Raw genomic sequence first — 25,705 nt, forward strand, 5'->3', positions numbered from 1 at the left:
TGGATATTATTAGAGGTCTGCTCATATAGGCCAAGTGACGTTACACCACAGACCTTAAACTTCGGTGTAGAGCCAAGGGGAGTGGGTGGGATTTAATTTATCTAGGAACCTAGATAGTTCTCTCAATGGCTTCAGCTCTGCCTGCTACATGATAAACAAGGTTCCATAGTAAAGGGATCACTCTTTCAATAACCTGTGCAACCTGGTTCAGACCCTCAGGACAAGATCCAAACAAAATTCAGCTGGAGACCAATAAGACTGAAATGACCTTCCACTTTCTCAGGACAGCGACAGAGTGTCATTGATCCTTTTGTTCCCAGAAGCTTATCGGCACCATGCAGCCCTCCACAAGCCCCTCAGGGCCGCTTGTGGAGGAAGCACAGAGCAGCACTGATGTCTAAGCCAGGCAAGAGAGCTGTGACAGGAAGGTCACAGCAGTGCACGCATGTTCCTCCTCCCACATTGTCAGCAAGCAACGCATGCTGCACGGAATCCAATGAATTCTCCTTCTTTTGCAGTAAACCCGAAGTTTTTTCGCATTATTTTCTGACCTCCAGAAAAGAACATTAATTAGCCATTTTAATACAAATGAAATTCCCAGTAAAGTTATCATACTTCATCAGGGTTGCAGTGATATGGCTAGAATTAAATTATATGGACCTAATCAGTGCCACCCTGTGTGGGCAATCGGCCTTGCTAGGAAAAATGTCTGTTGCACTTAAGTAAGAGGGATTTAAAAGGTGTCTGGCAATTGCTTAGTAAACTGAGATTTCTAGGTAACAGTAGTATAGCTTACAAATAAATACAATGTTCCCTGATGATTACTTCCTAGCTCTATTTCTTTGTCATTATTATCACCATTAGTACTGCATCACCACTGTTAAAACAATTCCTTCATCTTTTCTCTTACAAGTCACTCAGTGACTCCTGTGGAGGTCAGTTCTCAGAATAAGAGGGAGGAGGACAGGGAGGAATGAATGAATGAGTGGATGACGCTGGTCCATGGCAGGAGAGATAAGAGACTGCGGGACTGTCAGCGAAAACCTCACAGGAGGAATACAGTCCCAGACTAAAGAGATCATTTTCTTCATCCTTCTGAAAATTGTTTAAAACATCAATACAGTCTTCTCCGTCCCCTTTTCTCCACCCCCCCCTCTGTTTCATTCTTTCTTCCTCTATCAATTAGGAGGGCTACATCATATCTCCCAGTAATTCACAGTATCTAATTATTATTTATGGCTAGTTATTGTTTGCTGCTATGCATTTTTTACCTTGCTTTATTCCAAAAAGGATATGAGATAACTTTAAAAATACATAACAATATAAAATTTTTAAAATAAGTAACTGAAGAAACTGCTACAGAGGGACAAAGATAAAGCCATCTCAGTGAGAGAAATAAAATTCAGATTGAGTCTGTGATACATAGGTTCACAAAGTAACAACCAACCAGTTGCCAACAGAGAAGCATATCTGCTTTTGACACAGAGACTGCCTGGGCCCTCCTCTTTGATGAGTGGTGGGAGGCAGTGAGCTACAAGTCACAGTTACTACACAAGAATCTGAACTACTGGTGGCTCAGAGAAGTGAAAGAGGAGATGTAGGTGAACCTGCCAGTAGAAATTACTTCCCCATCATAAAGCTGATGCCCCAGAAACCTGCCACTTTCATCACCCCTAACAATCACCCCTTTGTGGTGCTGCCTTTTAGAATGTAGTTCCTAACGGGTTAGCCTGGGGAAGGAAAGATTAGTTACCTTGAATCAAGGTAAAGTAAAGACCAAGGGAAGTCAGGCAATTGTAAAACTCATCAGGAGATTCAAGTCTCCATTGGTAGGATATGCTTATATTTTCAACACCTGAACTAACTGTAGATGCCCTATTTTACAGCTTCTAAGATCACTTTTTAATACTTCATGCCAGGCATTCTTCTAATAACTTGATAGTAATGACTCCATTTTTGCAATCACCCTACTAAAAACAAGTACTATTTTACAAGTGAGGAATTAGAGGAAAAGAGAAAAATCAATAGACTTTCCCAAAATCATACATCTAACTTAGAACTAAGCCAGAATTCCCCCCACGGAGTCTTGCTCTGGAATTCAAGCTTTTAATAGATAATCTACAATGTTTTCGCAAGTCTTCAAGCACTTTGCAATTCTGTTTCCTAGACTCTGGATACAAGTCAATGGGTCTAATGCAAGGGCTTCCTAGCAGTCAAGAGCTATATGGAAATCTGCCTTCTCGGCAGTGTTTGACACCACTGACCCAGTAACTGACACACAGGGTTGACTAACAAATATTTGCTGAGTGTACTGACTTGCCCTGCTTCTGGAAGCCCTCAGCCCCCTTGGCTTCTGTAACACCATATACTTTCTTCCTGACTTTCTGGCTCCCCCTTTTCAGTCTTCTTTTTTCCTGATGGTCCATTATATGAAAGCATTCTTCATTATTTCTCCTTAGGTTCACTTTTCTCCCTGGAATCACCCTCCCTGGACTCATCCTCCCTGGTGTTCACAGCTACTCCAGTTTTTGTGTATATGTTGGTGTCTCACAACTATCTATTCACATCCCAGTTTCATAGATAAAATTCTAACTCACATGGTCAACCCTCTGCTGGAATTCAATGTCTCATCTATACTCAGAACCAATCAGCCCAAAATTTAATTCATCTTCATGCTTCTGGCCACTTCTAAAACTCCTTCTCTGTTGATTTTCTCAATTAATAATAGCATGATCCAAATAGCAGCTTGAGACAGAAATCTCGGAGTCATTTTGACTTCTCTCTCTCTTTTTTATTTCCTATACCCAATCATTAACCAAGCCATGCTGAGTCCACGTTTTAAACCTGTTGCCTTCTCTTCATCCCTACAGCCTTCACTATATAGTTCAGGCCACCACTGGCTTGCCCTTAGGTGAGTGCACCTTGTAAGTTCCAACTGAATGTCATTTTTCCCATGGGGCCATTGCCATATAGCTCCTGCTTACTTCTCCACCTACATCTCTTCACTGTGCACAGTGTTCCCAACATTTTTAATTGATTTCAGTTCTCTCCTACCTTTTCTGTTCACACTGCTTAGAACATTCTTCTCCTTGCTTCTCCCCTTTCTTCCCCCAACTCCCAACTTGTCTTACTAATTTCTGTCATCTTTCCGGCCTAGTTGCTATGTCATGTTTTGAGAAAACCTTCCTTGAGCTCCCACTTCTGGGGTAAGTTCCCCATGTCTGGAAGCCCATAGTACACCATATTTTCTCTACCATGTACCGCTCTCGCCACCTCGAACTGCAATCATGGTTTTACTGTTTGCAAAGGGATACAAACTGCAGTGACAACAAAGTCCAAATTTTTATGTTGTTCATTTACACTTGATTTCATAGTGATATAGTTTAGTATAAAGTTAAGGAAAGAGCTCATGAGGGGCCAAGCCAGTGGCTGGGTACCCTGTTCCATAGTCATTCAAGAGCCCAGGCTGCTGGCAGCTCTGCCACCTTTAAGTTGTGACTTCTAAGTCTCCCTGCATCATAAGATCTTGATGGTACATGAGGAAAGATCATGGAGGATCATATGCAGGAGGTGTTATAGGTCAGGCCTTGAGATGACAGTCATCATTCCCACTCACAGTCCATTGACTAGGACTCAATACATGTCCACACCTAGCCACACAGGAGACCAGGAATTGAACTTCACTTCATCTGTGCCAGAGGGAAGAAGGCTGACTTTGGTGATCAGCCAGTAGCCTGCCACATTGACTTTTATTCTCACTAAACTATGTTCCATGAGGGCAGAGGAATTTTTTTTATTTCTATTTCATCCTGTATGCACTCAATAAGTATTTGTTAGATACATAAATTTGTTTTTATCCTATTTTTAAAATATTTTTCTGCCCATTTTAGTTTCTCATATAACATGATCTGAGCTGAGGCAGCTTCTAACACTTCTCTCCATATGTGATGATATTCATGGAGCTGAGGTATAGTGTGTATATACACACACACACACACACAGACATCTTTTCTGTTCATTATTAAGCTGAATTGCAAAAAAAAAGTGATTGACCATCTCTATATGTGAACTCCTTAATAGATGCATAAACCACAATGCCCATTTCTTTACTTATCACACATATCTTTTTCAGAGATTCGATTACCCATATTTTCTATTTAAGGCATCCCTTTTCTCAGAATTGAGGTACCTGGGAAGCCAGGATGCTGTGCACTGCCATCTAAAGCTTGAGGGTGGATGAGCATGCTGGCTGTCAGAATGTAAGGACACTGTTGAGAATTGTGTACACTGTTCAGTATCCTTTTTATAAAGCCTGGGGAGAAATTTACCTTTAACCACAATAAAAGAAATAGCTTTGTTTCTCTTGAAAATTGACTGTTTTTATCTTATGATGTCCATCAATGGCATAATATGTACTTTTTATTTCTTAGCATTGTTACTAGAAAGTTCTGACTAAATGTGGGGCATACGCACCTACTAAGAGTACATTTTGTGTGTTATCCCACTCAGGTTTCAAGGGAACTAAACATACCTTTCACAACTGTGTTTTCCTTGTCCGTGTTTTTCCTTTCTCTTCACTTATTTTATCTTCTTGCATTGCATATTTATGAAAACCACCTAAAGTATGTTTTGGAACAAAGAAAAATACACATAAATATAATACATTGAAAATTTATCTTCCCAAGAGACATAACATATTTTCAGTGGAGTGCGATTGGGTGTTTTTCTTCTTTAATTTGCTTCATCCTTAGAGATATTTTCAAATGAATATGAACTAGTTTTTTATTTTAAGGGGAAGAGAGGGAGCAGGAGAACGAGAGATGATGAATTATAAGGACAGAGATGACTCCGAAAGCTAAAAATTGATGTAAATACAAAACCATATGTGGTATATTAAAATATTATAGACAGTTGTGAAACTCACTGTAAGATGAATTCCATGGGTGTAAGAACCTTGTATTTAGCATTGTTTGCCTGGAGACTAGAGTCTGGCACACCGTAGACACTGTAAGGATGTGTTTAGAAAGTATAAATGTAATGCCTTGGCTTTAGTTAGGAAAACTGGGTTAGTATCAAATAAACAATGTTGAATATTCTGTTTGTGCTCATAAGCATGCACCTTTCGGACTCAATTTCATAACGACTGAGATAAAGCAAGTATCATGTGTGCAATAAGATCCTTTCTGGCTGAAATATCCTACGCTCTGCATGCCACCCTTGTTATAGTAGTGGCAGAGTTAAACATGTGTGCGAATATCTACAACAGCTTGGAAAATTTGTTTTCAAAATAGGATATCCAGCTACATCTTCCAATGTCCCCGTAGATGTGAGTGCATCGACTCCCGACAGCGAGCCTCAAAGTGAGTACAGCAAGGCTTTCCTGAGACAACTCAGAAGAGACAACAGGCTCACAGGTTTTGCTGCAGAGGCACAAACAGTGTTGAGGTTTGGGTAGAAGGTTGTATCCTCACTTGATGTTGATATTTTGGGTTTGAGTTACTTGTAATTTATCATCTGATTATTATATATTGATGTGACAATCACTATAATCTTAAAAATAAGGGTTGGTGATTCATTATTGTACTGTACCTTTTATTTGTCATGAGATTGTAAGGTGATGTTTAAGTACTGTCAAGTAATCTTGACAGTAGGCCCAGTGATCTGAGTTGAACAAGAACAGAAAAAGAGAACAAATCATAAGAAGATGGCATTAAACATAAGCTGAAGAACTTTTGCTCAATATGCCAGCTAGCATTCCTACATAGAGAAGCATATTTTCAATTTTCAGATTTCCCCAAAGTCACATAGATTAAAAATTTATCACATCAAAGCAAAGTTAAATTACAGCTTTATAAAAAGTTTGTATTCTGGAAATTTTGTCTTATAGCTAACAATTCCCATGTGACTGCCCAAGGCTTCACCTACTCCTGGACCTCCAGTGGAAGAGACATTGAAACCTGTAAGTGTAACTATGAGTCCCTTTTAGTCCCCCTGGCCTCATCATTCACCCAACACATATACTGAGTAATTCCTATGTGTTTTACTCATAATGAAATTAACAAACATTTACAAAGCATCTTCCATGTTCAAAGCACTGATGTTGGAGCTGGGTAGGCATCTGTGACTAAACAACAGATCTAAGTTCCAGACTCTGGTGGAAGGAAGACAGACAAATGGTGATAAGTGAGACAGAACAAATAAAACAGGGAAGGGAGAAAGGGAGAATAAAATGTGAGAGTGGGTTGCCATTTTAAATAAAGTAAGGCCTTTCAAGACCTAAATTTTAGGTGACATCTGAGTGAAGATATAAGTAATGGAAGTAAAAATGCAAGCTTCGAGTGTGTCTGGAGAAAGAGCATCCTAGCTGAATATACATGTCACTAATGAAAATGAAAAATGGAGCCCAGAGTGAGGCACAGAAATGGGCTGTTACTTTTCACATGGCCAGCTAGCAGCTGCAGTGTCTGCTGCTTTAGCAGGTATCAACAGGAAGAGGAAATACACTGTCTCCTGGTGGTATAAGACAAAGATCAGCACTGTGGTGACATAGCAAGGGATGTGGCAGAAGCGAAGACCTTGGAGGCCAAACACTATGAATTAAACCACTAGGCCCTTTGCCACAAAGTCTATGTGTATGTTCACTTTGGAAAGCATTTAAGTTGTTTATTTAAAACTTCTTGAAATCTTTTGTACCCACTGGCTCAGTCATCTCTCTGCTGGGAACTCGTCCTTAGGAAATAAATAAAAGAGAAACGTATAATATTGCTTTTTATAGCACTATTGATTTATCCTTCATCTCTTTTATGGACATCAGGTTCACAGGTTTGGATTAATCACAATTTTTAATGCATGAGACACTTTCATCATTTGTGTATAACTCTATAATTTAGTGTATCATATTTCTTTTAATAAATGTTAATGATACACACTGACCATTGAACAACATGGGTTTGAACTGCACAGACCTACCTATATGTGAAATTTTTTCAATAAATACATATAATATTGTAAATGTATTCTCTTCTTTATGATTTCCTGAAAAACATTTTCTTTTCTCTAGCTTAATTTGTTGTAAGAATACAGTGTATAATACATATAACATACAAAATATGTATCAATCAAGTGTATTATTAGTAAGGCTTCTGTCAACAGTAGGCTATTGACAGTTCTCTTGGAGGAGTCGAAAGTTGTATGTGGATTTCCATCTCACAGGGGTCAGGGCCCCTAAACCCGGTGTTGTTCAAACGTCAACTATAATGCACACCTGCGAACTCACTGCTCAGAGAAATACGACTGAGAAGGCATTATAAAAAGAGAGAGTGCAGAAAGATTCACAGGTAAGTGGAACATAGAGGTATGTCAAGGTAGCACGACAGATTACTGTGAAGAGAAGAGACTGTTCAGCAAATGGACCTAGAAGCATTGATTATTTATAAGAAAGAAAACATTAAAATGTACTTCTATCATACACGTTACACACAAAAAAATTCATAGACTAAGTTCTTTACATCAACAAAGCATTAACATGTAATAAAATAAAGGTGAGTATTTTCCTAAGCTGTAGGGTAGGGAAGAGCTTAAAGAGGGGACATCAAGCACTAACCATTAAAATAATTAAAAATAGAATTAAATAATTTTTTTTTTAATTATAAAAATACACTTTATATAATGTAAAATTAATGAAAGCTATAATCTAGGAGAAGATACTTGTCACACCTGTAATTGAAAAAGAATCAAGAATATATACTTCACAAAGGATCTAAACTTTTTATAAGGGCATATAAAGAATGCCTACAAATCAGTAAGAAAAAACAGAAAGCTATAGAAAATGAGCAAACAGGCATATTACAAATCATGAAACAAGTGGCTGGAAAAGAGATTCTTGGCCTCTCTAGAAATTAGGAAATGCAAATGAAGACTAGAATCAGATAACTATGTTATACCTAATCAATTAGCAACAATTAAGAGGTCTGTAATTACCAAGTGTTGTATGGACTGTAAAGCAATGTAAGGATTTATAGATTGCTGGTGAGAGTAAAAATTGGTACGATCACTTTCCACCACTTTGACATTACATTTTAGAAATGAACATTTTTGTACCCAGCAATCCAACAATTTTTTTCTCCTAGATAGATATCCCACTACACATGCAAAAATACTACTACATCTTCCAGGAGATACGTATACTATTCATAACAGCAAAAATTATGAGTAATATACATGGTCATAGCCAAGAGAATAGATTAACAAATTGTAGCATAGTCATATAATAAAATATCATAGAGCAATAAATAAAAAATGAGTAAATGACAGTCACATACAACAGCATGAATGAATCTTCATAACATTGTGTTGAGTCAAAAAAGTAAGTGCCAGGTGACAGTATATGCAATAATATTTTTAAATAAAATTTGAAAGTAAGTACAACCAACCACCATGCAATTTAGGCATAATATGTGATAATTTTAAAAAAAAATATATGTGACTAATAGACACAACATTCAAAACAGGGTTTGCTTTTGAATGGGCATACCAGAGATAGGATGGGGTTAAATAACATTACATAATACAGTCATAATCTGTGACTAAAAACCAAAATATCTGTGTGTATGAGTGAGAGTGATGGGGTATTTAGGAAGAATTTGTCCAATAATAAGAGAACATGGAATAGGTGAGACAATAACTCAGTGAAATATTATGAAGCCCATTAAAACCATAGCCATAATGTACTAAGCCAGCCAGAAGGTCTTATTATGTAGACAAGGCTAGGAGCTGGAAAATATTTACCAATCAGTTATAAATTGAGAATAAAAGTACTAGTTAGGCTGGGGATGAAAGTCTATATTTCACAAATTAACATTTATCTTCATATGGTATTAACGTAAAATTGAGTTGTTTCTAATAAACTATGCTGAAACTCTACCTGCACTAATTTGTCATCCTTTATGCATAATACTGTAACACAAAGAGGTTCCATGAGATATTTGTTTTGTCGGCTTACCTGTATCCCCCATGTCTAAGACAAGGCTTGGCATATTATTAGTGCTCAACAAATATTGATGAACAGATAAATTAAATCATACTTGTGGTTATGAGGGGGGAATTATGCAACAGTGGGCAAAAGAGTTTATTGGACAATGTTATAGCAAAAAGCTGAACTATCAACTTAAATTTATGCCCTCATTATATATATATCTATACATATATATGCATATGTATATATGCATAGATATATATATGCATAGGTATGTATATATGTATATATATAAAATCTCATGCATTTATTCTTATCATAACTGACTGTCTGATGTTTTTCTTTATTTTACTTATTTGATTATCTACTGAAATTATACTAGAATGTCAGATACACAAGAACAAGTTCCTAAATCTTTTTGTGTTTTGTTCACAATGCTTTCCAGATGTCTGTAGCAGTGGTGGGTATACATAGGTGCTCAGCACATATTACTTGAGTGATTGACAGAATATATGTAACATATGCCCTGGCTGGCGTAGCTCAGTGGATTGAGCGCGGGCTGGGAACCAAAGTGTCCCAGGTTCGATTCCCAGCCAGGGTACATTCCTGGGTTGCAGGCCATAACCCCCAGCAACTGCACATTGATGTTTCTCTCTCTCTCTCTCTCTTTCTCTCTCTCTCTCTCTCTCCCCCCTCCCTCCCTTCCCTCTCTAAAAAAAAAATAATAAAATAAAAAATAAATAAAATCTTAAAAAAAAAAAGAATATATGTAACATATGGGCAAGAACAAGAAAGAAAACACAAACAGTGAAAAGAATGATCTACTTAAGTGGAATATTTGAACTTTTTGTTTATTTTTTCTATTTAAATTGTTAATACAACACCGTAGGGCCAGGAATTGAAAGGAAATCCTTTTCATTGCATGTATCACGTCAGCATGAAGCGCATAGGCCCCCAGGGTGCTTCTTTCTTCAGAAACTAAAACTGAAAGGGTTTGGCTTAAAGTACTTTATAATTTACACAAGTATATTCTTGGTCTTTTTAATAGGTTTCACAATTAAATGGGCTATTGTAATCCTCCTCATCTTATGTCTTTTTCTCAGTTAAAAACTTTATTTATCCTCACACCTTTTTATCATTCTTGCCACAAAAATAGCCTTAGAAATTGTGAAATCTAGAAAGGAACTTTAGAACCCAGCAATTTTTTTTCCTGTCAGTGAAAACCTATATTTTTACTTATGCAAAAATAATAAGTTTTTGTTAACTAATTGCCACTTTTTAATCCATAAACTTATAGAAAAATCCCCTGCATTAGTAGTTTTATGTGTAGTTGTTGACAAAAATACATTAGGATCCAAAAAGTGAATATTGATTGCTTACTCTCAAACTGTTTTTGAAACATGTTTCTACTCATTGGATTGTACTGTAATGTGACATCTAGTATTAGAAGATGCATTTGGCAAGACTCAGGACAGGCACTGGTAATGGGATTTTTTTTCTCCTGGTATGTTTATTTCAGTAGATTTATGAAATGTTCAAAGGCAGGCAGAGAATGATAATGGATGGATTTCTGGTGAAATAAACCCAGAGCAATGTTTCTAAGGCCCTTGCTATTTGTCAACATGTGCTATGGGATATTTGCTTATACATGCACTACTCATACCTCATATTTATTTGGATGTCACTAGACAGTTCTGAGTTCATTACATTTACACTAAGTTTACAAATATAAGTTTTAATGTATTCTTTGGTTTTCATTTTGTTTATCAACTTGAAAGAATCTAAGCTGGGACTCAAGAATTTTGGAGCCCAGCCCTGGCTGCTGTGGCTCAGTGGAGTGAGTGCCAGCCTGTGAACCAAAGGGTTATGAGTTTGGTTCCCAGTCAGGCCACATCCCTGGGTTGTGGGCCAGGTCCCCAGTAGGGGGCGCTTAAGAGGCAACCACACACTGATGTTTCTCGCCCTCTCTTTCTTCCTCCCTTCCCCTCTGTCTAAAAATAAATAAATATTATAATATCTCAGACAAAATAGGAATGATTACAATGTAAAGAAAACTTATAGCTGAGTATTAAAATGTAAGAAAAAAGTTGGCAAACCAAATTTTTAAGAAATCATAAAGTTAGAATGAAATGAAGATATTTTAGTCAATGGTGAGCAGATTGTTTAAGGAGTGTCTATGCAAACCCTGTCTCTTTCTCAGTCAGGGGTCAATGTTTCATATGTGAAAAAATATCAGAGTTCATAGGGATTTTGACAAAATGGTTATGGTACTAAGTTTTGCTTGCTTATTTAGCCAACAACAAAATGCAGTTCATGGTTTCAGCTGATAACCATAACAAGCAGAAAAGTTTGTTTCTGTTTAACCCACCATGCTAAAGGCTAAAAATGTACTTTATAAAGAGATTCTGCCTTGATTATTATCATTAATATAAAAGGGTAGATAATAAATGTATTTCCTAAGCTGGGTTCCCTTATGTGAAATGCTAAAATAATAAATTATACATCCATAGGGTCATAAGATAAAGCATGTGGGTGTTATAATTGTTCTACCTTCATTGTGATCATTGACTAGGGTTCCACTAAATAAATATGTTTCCCAACTGTAAAAAATAGTATATGCTCATTGTGGAAAATTAGAAAAGCAGAGAAAATTAAAACTAACACTTTATATGCAACTGTGTTCCACTTTTTTCCATCACACATTGAATATCTTACTCCTATTCCCAGATGCTATATAATTCTTTGTAAACATCATTTACAGAGTTTCATTTTTATGGTAACTTACAATAATAAGCTAAATAAAAAGTGGTACTTAGGAATATATTAGACATATTTAAAATTAAATATACCATGCCAAGAAAGAAAACTATATGAATAAAAATAAATAAATAGCATATTTTTAAAAAAAAGAATATTAGAGTCTAATTTTAGTTCAGCTTCCACGTTTCCTCAGTCTGCAACACCTGTGAAACAGGGATACTGAGTCTAATCAACTCAATGCCCAAAATTGATAAGGTTAGTAATGTCCAAGTACACATTTTCATCCTGACATTCAGGTGATCAGGCCATGGAGCAGAAAATTGAAGCTTAATTTCTCTTTTCTTTTTGGTTTTTCCTGTCATGTGTCTGGTCCACTGGAGATAAAAGCCACATTTAAATCAGCCAGTCTGTCTAAGTTATACAAACAGAAAAATGATATGACCCTCCATGAGCCCCTATGCCCCCAGCTTGCCCCATTACCAAAATCAACAATCTCACTATGAACACACACCTGGGCCTCAGAGTAATTCTTATTGACCTCACCTTCCTTACCTTCAAAATTTATGTATTCTTCTTAAATCTTAAAGATGCATCACTTATCCTGTCCATGGTTTTGTCTGGTTCTTCTCAGGCTTTGGTAGCTGTGGCTGATAATTCCATAACAACTGTTTTGACTTTCCATTGGCAAAGGGTGATGGAGAGGCTAGGGCTGAGGGTGTGAGGGGAGGGGCAGGGACATGGTAGTGAGAGAGCCTATAGCAATGCTGAGTCCTGTTCGTATTTCAGTGTCCACAATAATCTTCAGTCCCTCTGTTCCCTGCTGGCTGGGGTGCTGATTCTCTAAAATCACCACTCTCACCCTCAAATTCTAAAATCTTATGCATCTCAGATCACATCTCACTCCATTTTCCTCTTTTCTAAAATGCCGTTCTCCCACTCTGCCATCCAGTTTATGATTATGTCAGTTTCAAATCAAAGATGTATTTCTCTGATTTAAAATTCTATTGTTTGTTAAACTACCAGTTTCTGGGGCTCCTCCACAGCCAACACACAAACTTCACACATTGAAAACTCATGAATGTCATCTTTTTTTTCTGTGGTCAGGAAGAGTATGGGGTCTCATGTTTGCACTAGGAAATCAGAGCAAAAGTAGACACTGTCGTTAATGCCAATATGTATGTTCTGGTGGAAGAGGTGATACTGGCTGAGTACACATTCACCCTAAAGTGGGAGATGGGGCAGAAGACCAAGGTTATTGAAGAACTGTTCATCTCTTCATCTCTGGCTATTGCTTGCCACCTATGCCATAGTTCTGGGACAAATTTAAGGACAAAAGAACTCAGAGTGACTTTAGGAAGACTGGATAACCAAGAAAAAATCTGGACATGTAAAATGATTCCAGAATTTCAGAGAAGTCCATTTTACCACAAGAAGCCTACAAGAGTAAAACATGTTATCTGTGGTTACCTCGAAAGAAGTGCTGCCAAACTTCAGACCATCCAGACTTTGCGATGACACCAAGAAGGTTTTCCTACAAAAGGGAAAGGTGCCTAACATAGCGTAATATTATTGACAACTATAAAATGGTTACAGACAGATATCTACAAAAGCTATTGCAACTAAGTGAAAAATACTACACTGAGAAGTACACTTTTATGGTAGCATGGTATCACATAGTTTTTTTGTTGAACAAGCTTTATCAAGAGTAAAACTGAAACAAATTGTGGAAGAAACCAAGGGTTTGCTGAAGGGAGGACATAAAATTTTATTTGAGAAACACCATCAACACAGTATCCCTGTGTTCATGTTTTTAACTGATAATGGTGATGTGCTGAAGGAGGTTATCCATCATGCTGGTGTTTACCATCCAAATGTCAGAGTAATGTTCATTTGTGGATTTTGATGAAAATGGGTGCTCAAAGGGTTTTAAAGAGATTTAACTTTTGTATTTGACAAACATGATGATGACTTGAAGGATATAGAATATTTCAGTCAATTAAAAGACAATAGCAACACAATTCTGTTGAGACTCTCAAGGAGTCTTAAAAATGGCAGATGGAGTAGTCAATGTGGAACACATTCTAAATATTGGATATCTAAATGATAGAGTGTTGGGGCTTTTAGAAAAGTACTGCACTGGTGAAAGATGAATCACTGGAGGGAGCTAACTGTCTTACTGAGGATGCTATAAACAAGCATTATTTAGGAAGACCTCTCTCCTATGGGAGCAATTGATGCAAGAATTGTTCATCTCTTCATCTTCCCGAAAGACTTTTATTTCTTGCTCTTGAAGTTTTTCCTTTTCATTACTTAAGCATTTTCAGACACGTTGGTTGAATCAGTCAACTGGAAGTTCCTTTTTCTTCACCTCTCAGTACACTCCCTGCTGCATTTTTTAAACAAAGTTAAAAAAATCTTAAAGCCAAAATTAAAATAACTCCCTACTCTTCCAAAGTGGCATTTGTTGTTAATTCTATCACACATTTTCTAGATGTCTTTTTACACTTGAAAAATTCCTAGAAGTCTAAAAAGAAGCTTTATGAAATGGTCAAATAATTTGCATGATTTTAAGTATTGCCATTGTTGTAATTTGAATAGATCATACTGATGATATCACCAGCCCCTGAAATTGTGTTATGCTTGGTTATTACAATTAGAGAGCATCAATATGGACCAGAAAAAAAACAGCACTCTATATATGGCAAAAACAAAACAAAACAAAACAAAACAAACAAAAAAATTTGGTGTCCACATGTACCTGATTGTTACAAAATGGTCTCTATTTAGCTGCTAATAATAAACATGAAGTGGTAAATCTTTTTTTTTAAAATACCTGTTTTTCTCAAAGGGATAGAGCTTGATCAACTATTTATATATTAGCATAAGTTAATTTGTCATATACTTTCTTATAAGCTGAATTTGAAGAGATCAGATATAAAGTCATCAAGCTCTAAAAGTAGAAAGTAAAACACACAATATTGGGGGGGAAGAAAAACTGAACAAACTGTTTTATCAAAACTGTCCTAAGTCCAGGCCTGGTGCCCATTTCTTTTTATAGTTGTTCTTTGTCAGTCAAGTTCCTGGCTTAATGGCTTAACCATTAAAAATGGGCATTAAAAATAGTCAGTCCATTGTCTGTAGACCTTCGTGTTCTATCTGGGAGAGAAAAAGAGTCAAGATCATAGGTGTGGGTCAGAGAATTATATTAAATATAAGACCATCTCTCTGGCCTAGTCAAACTCAAAAGCTGTGCATAAAACCACCCTGACCTGTAGGGTGACTGCATGTAGAAGATACTGTGACAGATTGGTGAGTCATCCCTAGAAAGCACTGACTTATATCTCTTCCGAAGGATCTAATAACATATCTTTGTCTACAGCCACAAATGCTATTGACACTCACAGAGAAACCAAGAGAAGAAAGGCTAAGGAGTTTTTCAATGTTTGTTTTGTTTTGGTTTGGTTTGGTTTTGCTCATTTGTTTTGGTCTGGACACACAACAAAACACTTAACTTCTAAAATCACATATGCTAATGTGTTGAATACATGAGCATACTACTCATGCACCACTGTAGTTATTTTACTTTACATCTATTTCATTATTGGCCTGTTATCAAATGCAGGTATGTGAAGTTTGCCAAGAGGTGCATTTTTCTTGCCAGAGATGGGGAACTAAACAAAATGAGCTGATGGATCTATTTCAAAAGCCATATGTGCTGTCTGAGTCTGCTGCCACCACTCAAGGGGGAGATTTGGCTCCGAAAGCATCAAAAGGACATGCCTAGCAGCTAACAGGCCTGTGGCCGCAGGGTTCTGATAGTTCACTGTTGACACAGTTCAGTCGCACAGTCGAACAAGAATGTCAGCTTACCCACAAACAGTTTTGTTCCCTCATGTGTTCTACCAAGGTCTTCCCAGTCCAACTGGCACCTTTCCTGGACTAAAGTCCACCATAACACACCTGGGCTTTCATTCTTTCCTATTCCGTTAGCTTGTCTATGGATGGACATAAGAACAATCACAACAAATTCGCTGTAGCTGGAAGAATGTTTCCTAGTGTTTTCCTTTCATTCCTTCTTCCTTCTCCTAAGTGGCTAAAATCCAAGCCTTCCCTATCAGAGACATCAGGACCACAGGTGTTCCCTCAACTCTCACTTTATTTTGGGACATTCCAATGTGTACTGCAGAATAGTTCAATGATGTCTCTTTAAATGTGAATTAATATACCATTTTCATAATCATGGGATTTAATTAAAGGTCAAGAAGAGAAAATAACTACTCTTATACAGATAATTCTTCCAATATATTCCTCCTTTAGCAGCTTCATGGATGCCCAGTGAAACATACAGATCATTCCCCTCAGGCACAGGCTCGACACCTCATGGTGAGTACTCAGGGAGGATCTGGGGTCAAGGAAGGTGGTGGTCTTCTTCTTCTGGGTGGAGAGTGAAAAATAAGGACTGATAAGAACCCAGTCTCAGCTAGGTATTTGGAAGCGCATCTTGATAATGAAAATGACAGTGACTGTGATAATCATAATGAATGGAACTAAAATTCTTCCCAGGCACTGAAAAAACATAGTCAGAGACCAAGTCTTAGATTTTGTTTCTCTGTTTTATTTTGAAATGAAATCTACATAATAACTTCTTGAACCAATTAAATCCATTAAAATTAATTTTTTTAAATTTTTCCATTGGAACATGGAATTATCTGTCAGTATGGATTTGTCCATTTGAATGTTGCAAAAGAATTTTTAAAATTTATTTTCATTACCACTTATCCTCCTTTTACCCTTTCCCACTTCCACCCATCCCCCTCCTCTCTGCAATCACCACACTGTTGTCCATGTCCACAAGTGCTTTTTCCTTCTTGTTACTGACCTTTTCAAACAGGTTAGAGTAGGGATAATCAGTATTTTGTCCTCTTTGATATCCGGAGAGAAAGATGAGGAATAGCCCTCATCTTTCTATGATCCCAACTTATAATATTTTCCCATAATCACTGAAAGTTCTCATGGTGACTTTTCAGCAGATATTGGTTTGTTTGTGTGCTGTATAGCTTCTCTTTTTTCCTTTAAACCAATAGGAACTTTCACTACTCTATGGCCATTAGATTCTAGGACCCTAGCCTTGCTGTAAATTGTCCTTAGTGAACTCTACACATAAAATTTTCAGAGCATTTAAGCCATTCAGTTTGAGCCCTTTCAGATAATCCCCTTTGTTTCCCTAGGAGATGACACCACCACCACAAGCAAAGCATTTTCAGAAGTTCCTACAACTGCCAATAGATCTACTAAAATTAATTACATCCATATCACTGGTAAGTCATTTACCATTCATTGTTTGGATGTGTTTTATTCACTCAACACATATTTGTTGAGTATCTACCATTTGCCAGATGCTGTGGCAACTGTTGGATATGCAATGAAAACACTGACCTCTGGAAAATTAATATTTTTTAGAGATGATATATAGTAAATAAGTAATCATACAATAAAATTTATTTGTGACTTGCTATGATGTAGCACAAGGTATTGTCAGAGTCTAATGGAAAGGTCTGATTTTAATTGGAGAACAGGAAAGGACTCACTGAGAATATATTTAAATTAAAATCTGAAAAATGAACAAGAATTAGCCAGGTGAAAAGTGGTGAGAAACATTGTCAGTCTTGTGAAAATATAGTCTGAGTCATAAAAAGAGGTAGTTGGGAAAAAGAGAATTTCTACATTCACCTAATACAATTTTGTCAATGCTAAATATAATCCTTTATTTTACATAAGAGGACAAGGGATTCAATAAAGTTAGGACTGCCCCTGCCCAATGCAGGTCTTGATTGTAAATTCAGTGGTATAATCAACTTTTTCACTTCAGGGGGTATTCACTTAACTGGTGAACTCTTCGCCTGGGTACTCAGCTCATTTCATATGGAAAGTCATGCAATCCTCAGATCATTAGAGCATCATCCTTCATACAACATGGCAACAGAGTTGCAAACCGAGGGCCTACCAGGCCTGCCGATTCCTTTAAGACGTGGTTGTCTTCAGGAGCTGCCTGCTTTAGAGATGGGGCGGGACTGGAGCTCTGCTTCTGCCCTGAGACATTCCTGAAGTCAGTGGTCTCATTTTCTATATTTGTTTTGAAGAAAATTCGTAAACACTGACGTTTACAAATCAGTGTAAACACTGATTTAAAACCTTTTGTACTTTAATTTTTCTGAAATGTGGGAGGTAAAATGTTACATCCCACCATAATACTAGTGTAGGGCCAAGTCAATATTGATTCCACTAAAACAGAACTTCATGTAGTCCTGAGTCCTGAGCCCTGAGTCTTCACGATTGTTTCCTTTGTGATCACAAAAGTCTGGTGGTTTGAATTACTCTGAACTCTCTCTAGCCATCTGTCCATACGTAGTGCCACGTGGTTTTGTAGGATTACATGTGCTTCCATCAGTTTCAACAGGGGTGGGGTAGGGCAAGCATCAGGAAAACCTTGAACCCCTGGATGCCTGTTGTAAAAAGAAAAGTCTTGCACACTGATAAGCAGTGTTAACATGGCAACATCATGTGGCTGCAGTCCAAACTATGTAAAACAAAGAGAAGACTTGGTACCTAATATTTTTAAATCTGGTTTTTTTTTGCCTGTGTGTATGTTGTTGTTTTTTGTTTTTTTTTTTTTTTTGAGATTTTGCTGTGTGAAAAGCAGTATAATAAATCTAGGCAATAAAAGAAATTAAAAACCTAGTCACCTGCAAGCAGTTCATACTCTAAATAATAAAAGAAAATCAATCCAGATAATTCTGATATAATATGCACTATTTCCCCAAATGATCTATGCAAGCTAACGAGCTAGAGATGTATCTGTAATGTATAAGGAATTTCACTGGAGTGCTGTTAGAAATAACAGAAGCCTGGAAACAGTTCAACCATCTCACATTAAGAGACCAATTAAACAAGCTACAGTAGAGCCATACATTGGGGAACTAGCCAGGATTTTAATTGAATGTGGTAAATTTCTACGTACTTTTTTGGAAACTATTCCAAGAATTTTTTTTAAAAGAAAAAAAAGCCAGGGGACAGACAGAATAGTATGTCTAATATGCCCCCATTTGTAATATACATGTTTATGTATGCATAGAAAATTTCTGGCAGGATATGTAATTAACTATTGAATGTTATTGCCTTAGTGTGGGTAACTGGCACCTGAAGTATTAACAGCAATTCCTTTTTTTTTTTTAAAGATTTGTATTTATTTATTTTCAGAGAAAGGGAGAGAGAAAAACATTAATGTGTGGTTGCCTCTTGTGCACCCCTCACTGGGGACCTGGCCCACAACCCAGGCATGTGCCCTAACTGGGAATTGAACTGGTGAACCCCTGGCTCACAGGCCAGTGCTCAGTCCACTGAGCCACACCAGCCATGGAAGAGCACTTCCTTTTCATTGTAATTTTATATTTGTGTCCTTTTTGAATCTTTAACATGATCATAATATACTTTTCAAAAAGGAAATGATTTTACTTACTGCTAGGTAGAACCAGGCACCCTCATTTACTAAAAAGTAAAAGCATCCAGAGTATGATATTTATTTTACTGCTGGTCTAAAATCCACAATATTTGAAAGTGTTTGATTCATACAGTTTGACTTAGTGTTCAAATGTTAACAATTTAATAAATTAGTTGAGTATGGGCGTACTCAGCATGGATAAGAAATATCAGCCCATTGGCTCTTCACAAATATAATTTTAGCCAGTCTCTTACTTTCAACTTTCTCCCTTTTCAGACCACAGAAACAGCAAAAACAACTGGTTTCCATCCTACCCCTTTTGTCCCTTCTCCCCTTTCTATTCCTGAAATGATTATGGGGAAAAAGAAAGAAAAAGAGGGAAGTTGATAGAAAAGGATAAGAAAATCTCTACCCTAGATACGATTCCTTGAGTGACAAATGAGAAGTCTGGGAACGTAGTCTTTTCAGCCCTGTTACTCCATAAGGATTGGCCAGGCCTCTGCAATTTTGGCTCTTCAGGGCTTTGGAATGTTATAATGCCTTTTTCTCCTCCTGTCACACGTGCTTCCATGAGGCATATAATGAGTCCTTCAAGAATAAGAAAATCCAATGCTAGACCATTGTTTTACAAGTAAAGTTTTCTTCACTGGAGCAAATTTGGAAAACAAATGTATAGGTTATTATCTTCATTTATTCATTCCTGCAAATAACATTTCATTGGGCACTGTATGTCAGGAATTGTCCAGGGCCCTGGGAAAATGAAGGAAAATATCAGTTGTAGAACATTTGAACAAGAAAGACATTCATGTAAAAATGTAATAGTGTAAATGCTAGACCAGAAATTAGAACAAGGCATAGATATGATCCCAAAACACAACTGTGGTCAAGGACTATTCCGTGGCCCTTGCATAAAATATGTGTCAGGTAGGAGAAATAGTTCAATTAGTTCTGGTTTCCAGTGGCCCAAGTTTGGCATTAATATTCCTCTCGCTTTATGCCCTTCTCAGGTGTTGTGGCTAATAAGCCCAAAGATGGAATGTCCTGGCCAGTGATTGTAGCAGCTTTGCTCTTTTTCTGCCTGGTACCGTTTGGTCTGGGAATGAGGAAATGGTGTCAGTACCAACAGGAAATGTGAGTATGATACTAAGACATGCAGAAACAGATACTTTTTCAATGTGCACTGTTCACTCAGTACTGCAAATATCATTCCCACATTGATGAATCCCTCTCATATTTAACTCAGGAAATAAATCTCAAAGAGGTCGGACAGCTTTCCCAGCAGTCCGACACAGCAGTCCCACACAGCTGGGACTAGATACACAACTTCTGACTTGGTATCCCCTCTGCCCACTCTGGCTGGAACACGACACTCAGCAGATGGAACAAGTCACTGGGCAGGAAACAAAAACTGAGCCTCACCTTACCTCAAAATTGAAAATGATTTTTCTTTTAATCTTCATTATTTTTTCATTTTCATGCATCTCTGAACTGCCTAGGCCTAGCCAGGCCTAGATGCTCAAGTGTGAAATTGAGTGAGAAAGGTAATTTAAAGAAATTTCCAGCTGCTTTTCAGCAGAATGAGTTTTTACTGCCCTTGTCCTTTTTCCCCAAGGGGAACAGAAAATAAGCAGTTGGTTTCTCCTTCTTTGTCTTATTGAAACATTTTCCAGAACTATTCTCCCTCCCATCAACAATCTGAAATGACATGTTAGGTCACGCCTCACTTTTCTGACTTGGTTATTTTGGATCAGCCCAGATTAGGCCATGATTAGAGGGTACCCTCATAATACATAGGGCTGATCTTCCATGTATCTTACGACCATAGTAGTCTTACGACTACTATGTTAGGCAACATAGACCATTGCACACTACCTTCCCCTATTTGTCTGAGAGTATCCTTGAAGACTATAACCATGTACAGAGAGGGCTTCATGGTAAATAAAGGACTAAACCAGTGGTCAGAGATTGTGGATTCTTATCCAAGTAGTCTACTTTGGCCACCATGTGATTTTGAGAAGTTCATAATTTACCTGAAAAAAATGGAAGTGCAAATTTCTTTTGCAAATGGAAGTAGAATATTATCTCCTTTTTGATAAATACTATCTCCACTAAAGCATCAGAAAACCAGGTAATAGGCATTGGGAATTTATATGTTAGAATGAGAAAATGGGAGTCTGATAATCTGAAATGATTTTTTGTGGTTATTCTGTAGTCAAATGTCTGTATTATATAGAGATGAGAAATAATCTCTTGATAAATGTATGTGAGAGAGAGACCTGGAGAAGGTAAGGTGCTATGGATTGATACACAAGAAGGGGAGGTGTTTGAATCATGGACACAAATCTGCTCACAGATATATTTCTGTTTTCTAATATCAAGAGGACTGGAGCATTTGTGTATCTGAATCCCACACTCGCCTGTATACTTGAGGCATTTCAGACAAGAGATGAGTTATGTACCAATGAACAGTACTTTATGCAAAGATGGTATTAAGAATATTCACTGGCCTAAAGAGAAGAGGTTCTGGCATTATCTATCCAGCACCAACCAACTCAGGGATTCAGAAGAGCTTTACTTCTCACCTCAAGCAGATCCCCACAGCACACAATGAGTGCGTGGGTGAAGTCTTGGGGTATGGTTGGCAAAGGAATTATTTGAAAAGTTTCAGTCTTTGGCCCCAGAATTTTAAAATTTTGCCTGGAGGAATGTTTAAACCCACATAAGAGAAACACTTCTACTAAGAAGCAGTTGCCATGGAGAGTACAGGTTTTGGTTAAAAGACTTGAATTGTTGTCTGGTTCTGTAGAGCAAGTTGCTTAAAACCTTTATGCCTCATTTTGTGGAACAGTGACAGTAATATTCAATCTCTAGATACAAATTAATGTTATGATAAAAATGCTTTGAAAACTATAAAATTACCATATAAATATTAATTAAGGATATTATCATGATAAAACTACCAAGCAGGTTATACCAAGAAAATTCTGAGAACTAGTGAGGCATGTCTCTTCTTCTTTCTGTTTCCTACTCTAAAAGAATATATATACCATATGTGATATGTATGATTATCATATATGTGATATGTATGATATATATGTAAATATATCACCCCCTCACATTCTTTCACATTCTTAGTATTGAACGAGCAATGTTTTCTTCCTAGCATGGAAAGACCCCCACCTTTCAAGCCACCACCACCTCCCATCAAGTACACTTGCATTCAAGAGTCCATTGGAAGTGATCTGCCCTGTCACGAGATGGAAACACTCTAGTTCTTTGAGACTTTGCCATACAATGAAACTCTGCTAGAATCCTATTGAGAAGGTCAATCTTTTGCTTTATTAGATATTCACCCCTAACCAAGCCTCTACTGCAGCTGAAATGGATGTCAGAAGAGAATGACCTGTTTTCCCAGCAACTCATCCCCTTTCAGCTGCGTATGCCTTTAAAGAAGAGTGAGAGGGTATGTTTGCTGACACCCAATGCAGTCTGTAGGAATGTTCTTGCTTATGTAAGAAGTGCAAATTAGGCTGCTGCCATTAAAAATACTTGCAGTGTTTTTATTCTTCATTTTAATTATCTGATTGCAGTGACAACAATGGTTTCAAGCATATGTTTGTACCAGACCTTTTTCTCTATGGGCATCTGCCAACTTTCTAAACTATTTGCCAAAAACATGATAATCCCTGAGGTTTGTCGCATTCCGTAGGAACATAAAGTTCTAGCAAGAGCTCCATGAGTGGGAAAGTGCAATTTGTCTTTATATTGAAATTCTGCTGTTTATTTTCTTTCACTGGAGGAAAGCAGAATATTCTTTGCAAGAACCCCAGTTCCAATCCTCATTTACCTTTTCTCCCATTATGTTCAGCCCAGGATCCTACCCCATTTGATGCGGAAGGACCAATGAGATAACTAGCAACAACCAAGTAGCCTAGTAGATACAACCCTTAATTGGTTCTAAAATTACATAAGCTAAGAGTAATCTCATTCTCAGTTTTACCTCTGCACATGTGTGTGCATGTGTGTGTGTCAAACCATTGGCAAACTGTTATACAAGTAAACAGACAGCCTAATGCTTATCTAACTCACTTAATTCCCATTATTCTCTTTTTCACTGGAGACTTTTCTGTTTATTCAACGTGCCTGTTCTGATATGTCTTGGAACAAATAAAGAGCCTCAAATCAGACTAGCATTGATGAGTTACCCTGCTCCTACCAATCTTTTATAAAACATTTCAAACAGAGCATATAAGTGGTAAAGAAAGAAACCTCGTCAGCCTGACCAGCTCTGGATTCAGCAACAGTTTGTGAGTGAATAAATTACTGATAGCCCTTGTTCCTCTAAACCTTGCCACACACCCCTGCTCCAGGAGGGAAGAACAGAGGTTGCTGATAACAAATTCTGTATGAACTTTGGTCTCGAGAGGAACCTTTACTTAATTTTCAGTGTACTTATGCCTGAGTGCACATGAGAACAACATAGAGAACTTTTTTGATGTCATGTGTGTCCCTCCTGATCAACTTAATCAGAATCTCCATCAAGTTAGGCCCAGACACACGCACTCTCAGATGAGTCAAGTGTTTAATCAAAGTTGAAAGCAGCTGAAGGAGAGGAAGTCCCTTCTCATTGATTAAAATCTTGGTTAAGTGCTTAACTTTTGTGGTGGCCAGCCTCCAAGATGTTCACTGTGATTCTTGCTTTTTATGTAGTTCCCTCTGACTCTGAGTACAGCTGACATGTACAGCTGGTCAAGACTAGATTAAGGCAAACAAGGCAGCAAAGGTGTAAAATTTAAGGACACATTTACACTCAGAGTCATGCACTTACACGATCCTGTGAGTGAGTACAAGTCCCAGGCCTGGTATAGCCAATAAAATATTGCAGAAATGACCAAATGTGATTTCCAAGACTAAGTCATAAAATATTGTAGCTTCTGCTTTGATCTCTTTTTGACCACTTGTTCTGGAAGAAGCCAGTTGCTATGCTATAAGGACACCTAAGAAGCCCTATTGAGAAGCCCACCTGTCAAAGAACTGAGGTCTCTTGCTAACAGCAAGTATCATCTAGCCAGCCATGTGAGTGAGGCATCTTCGAAGCAGCTCCCCCAACCCCTCCTCAAGTCTTCAGACAACTATACCCTCATTTGATCTTTCGACTGGGACCTTGTGAGATCCGGGACCATCCAGCTCAGCCTCCTCTGAATTCCCAACCCACAGACACTATGTGAGATCATAAATACTTCTGATAGAGCCCAATAAATGGAAAAAAAATAAACTAATGCTTGCCAGCCTGCCTTAACTGCCCTCGATTTCTCATTAGTTCTCAAGAAACAAATAGAGTCACTTTTTAATACATGACTATTGCTTCATGAGTAGTTATTTTTATTTAACACAACTTAATCATTTGGAGCTTGTGTAATCATTGTGGAGGTATTGGAGTAAAAAGTCGCAGAGCTGAAGGATGTTTAGATTATTTCAGTAAAGGGATAGACAGTTTTACATGCATAAATACAAAATAAATCATGTGATTTTTTAATCTATCATATAACAGGTGCCTCACAATGTTTTTGCATTAGCTTCTTTTTGAAGCAACATTCTTTTGCTTTTATAAATAAGTCCTCGTCAGCATTTGCAAAATCATCTCCAACTTGATTGGAGTGAGCAGGTGCTTACCCACAGAGGAATAGTCAGTGGTTCAGAGGAATTTTTTTACAAACTTGCAAATTAAAGGAGCTCTCAGTGCTTCTCAGGCAGTGTTATGATCTTGACCTCCCTCATTTGTCTACAATGACATTTTTACCTGCAACTTGAAATTGTGTGCAAGTAAGTTCATAATGTCTGCCTCAAACCAGCAACTCCTCTTTAGAAATTCATTCAGTTAGGTCCACAGCAGGAAAAGTAGTAACAGTAGACTCTAATCCTTAAGGTTTCTGCATGTCTCCATCACTGCCTTTATTTTCACTGAGAAAAAGCCACATATAAGCATTTCCATCACTCATTTCCAAAGCACAGAGTGTTAGACTGCTCAGAACTATTCACTTTCTTATGCACCCATATCATGAGCATCCCTTGACTTTGGGCTTGGCCATGTGATTTGCTTTGGACAATAGAATATCATGCATATGATCTACCCATAGTCTGGACAGTGTTCCTATGATTGAACATACTCTCATTCTCTGCCATTACCCTAAGAACATTTTCAGACTAGCCTGCTAGCTCCAGGAAGATGAGAAACTCATGGAGAAGAGCAGAACTAAGCCCTGGCTGGCGTAGCTCAGTGGATTGAGCACAAGCTGCGAACCAAAGTGTCGTAGGTTCACTTCCCAGCCAGGGTACATGCCTGGGTTGCAGACCATAACCCCCAGCAACCGTACATTGATGTTTCTCTTTCTCTCTATCTCCCTCCCTTCCCTCTCTAAAAATAAAAAATAAATAAAAATCATTTTTAAAAAAAGAAGAGCAGAACCACACCA

General features: G+C 37.6%; 1 protein-coding gene and 1 pseudogene across 3 annotated transcripts in view; both read left to right on the forward strand.

The window, feature by feature from the left end:
• CD96 (CD96 molecule) overlaps positions 1–24,940 on the forward strand; it is an 87,896-nt gene extending 62,956 nt beyond the window's left edge. Inside the window, exons 9-14 of one of the 3 annotated variants that reach the window (XM_036018067.1) lie at positions 5,292–5,360; positions 5,888–5,959; positions 16,055–16,117; positions 16,963–17,052; positions 20,240–20,363; positions 22,396–24,940. In XM_036018067.1, coding sequence (XP_035873960.1) covers positions 5,292–5,360; positions 5,888–5,959; positions 16,055–16,117; positions 16,963–17,052; positions 20,240–20,363; positions 22,396–22,504 — 527 coding nt within the window. In that variant the 3' untranslated portion in view covers positions 22,505–24,940. Of the gene's footprint in view, positions 1–5,291; positions 5,361–5,887; positions 5,960–16,051; positions 16,118–16,962; positions 17,053–20,239; positions 20,364–22,395 lie in introns of all 3 variants that reach the window. The other 2 variants (XM_036018066.1, XM_036018068.1) reach the window with 2 other exon arrangements.
• Positions 11,925–14,077, forward strand: LOC114490678 (annotated as a pseudogene).
• Positions 24,941–25,705: the final 765 nt, after the last annotated feature.

Source organism: Phyllostomus discolor, chromosome 2 (assembly GCF_004126475.2).
Source record: "Phyllostomus discolor isolate MPI-MPIP mPhyDis1 chromosome 2, mPhyDis1.pri.v3, whole genome shotgun sequence".
Lineage (NCBI taxonomy): Eukaryota > Metazoa > Chordata > Mammalia > Chiroptera > Phyllostomidae > Phyllostomus > Phyllostomus discolor.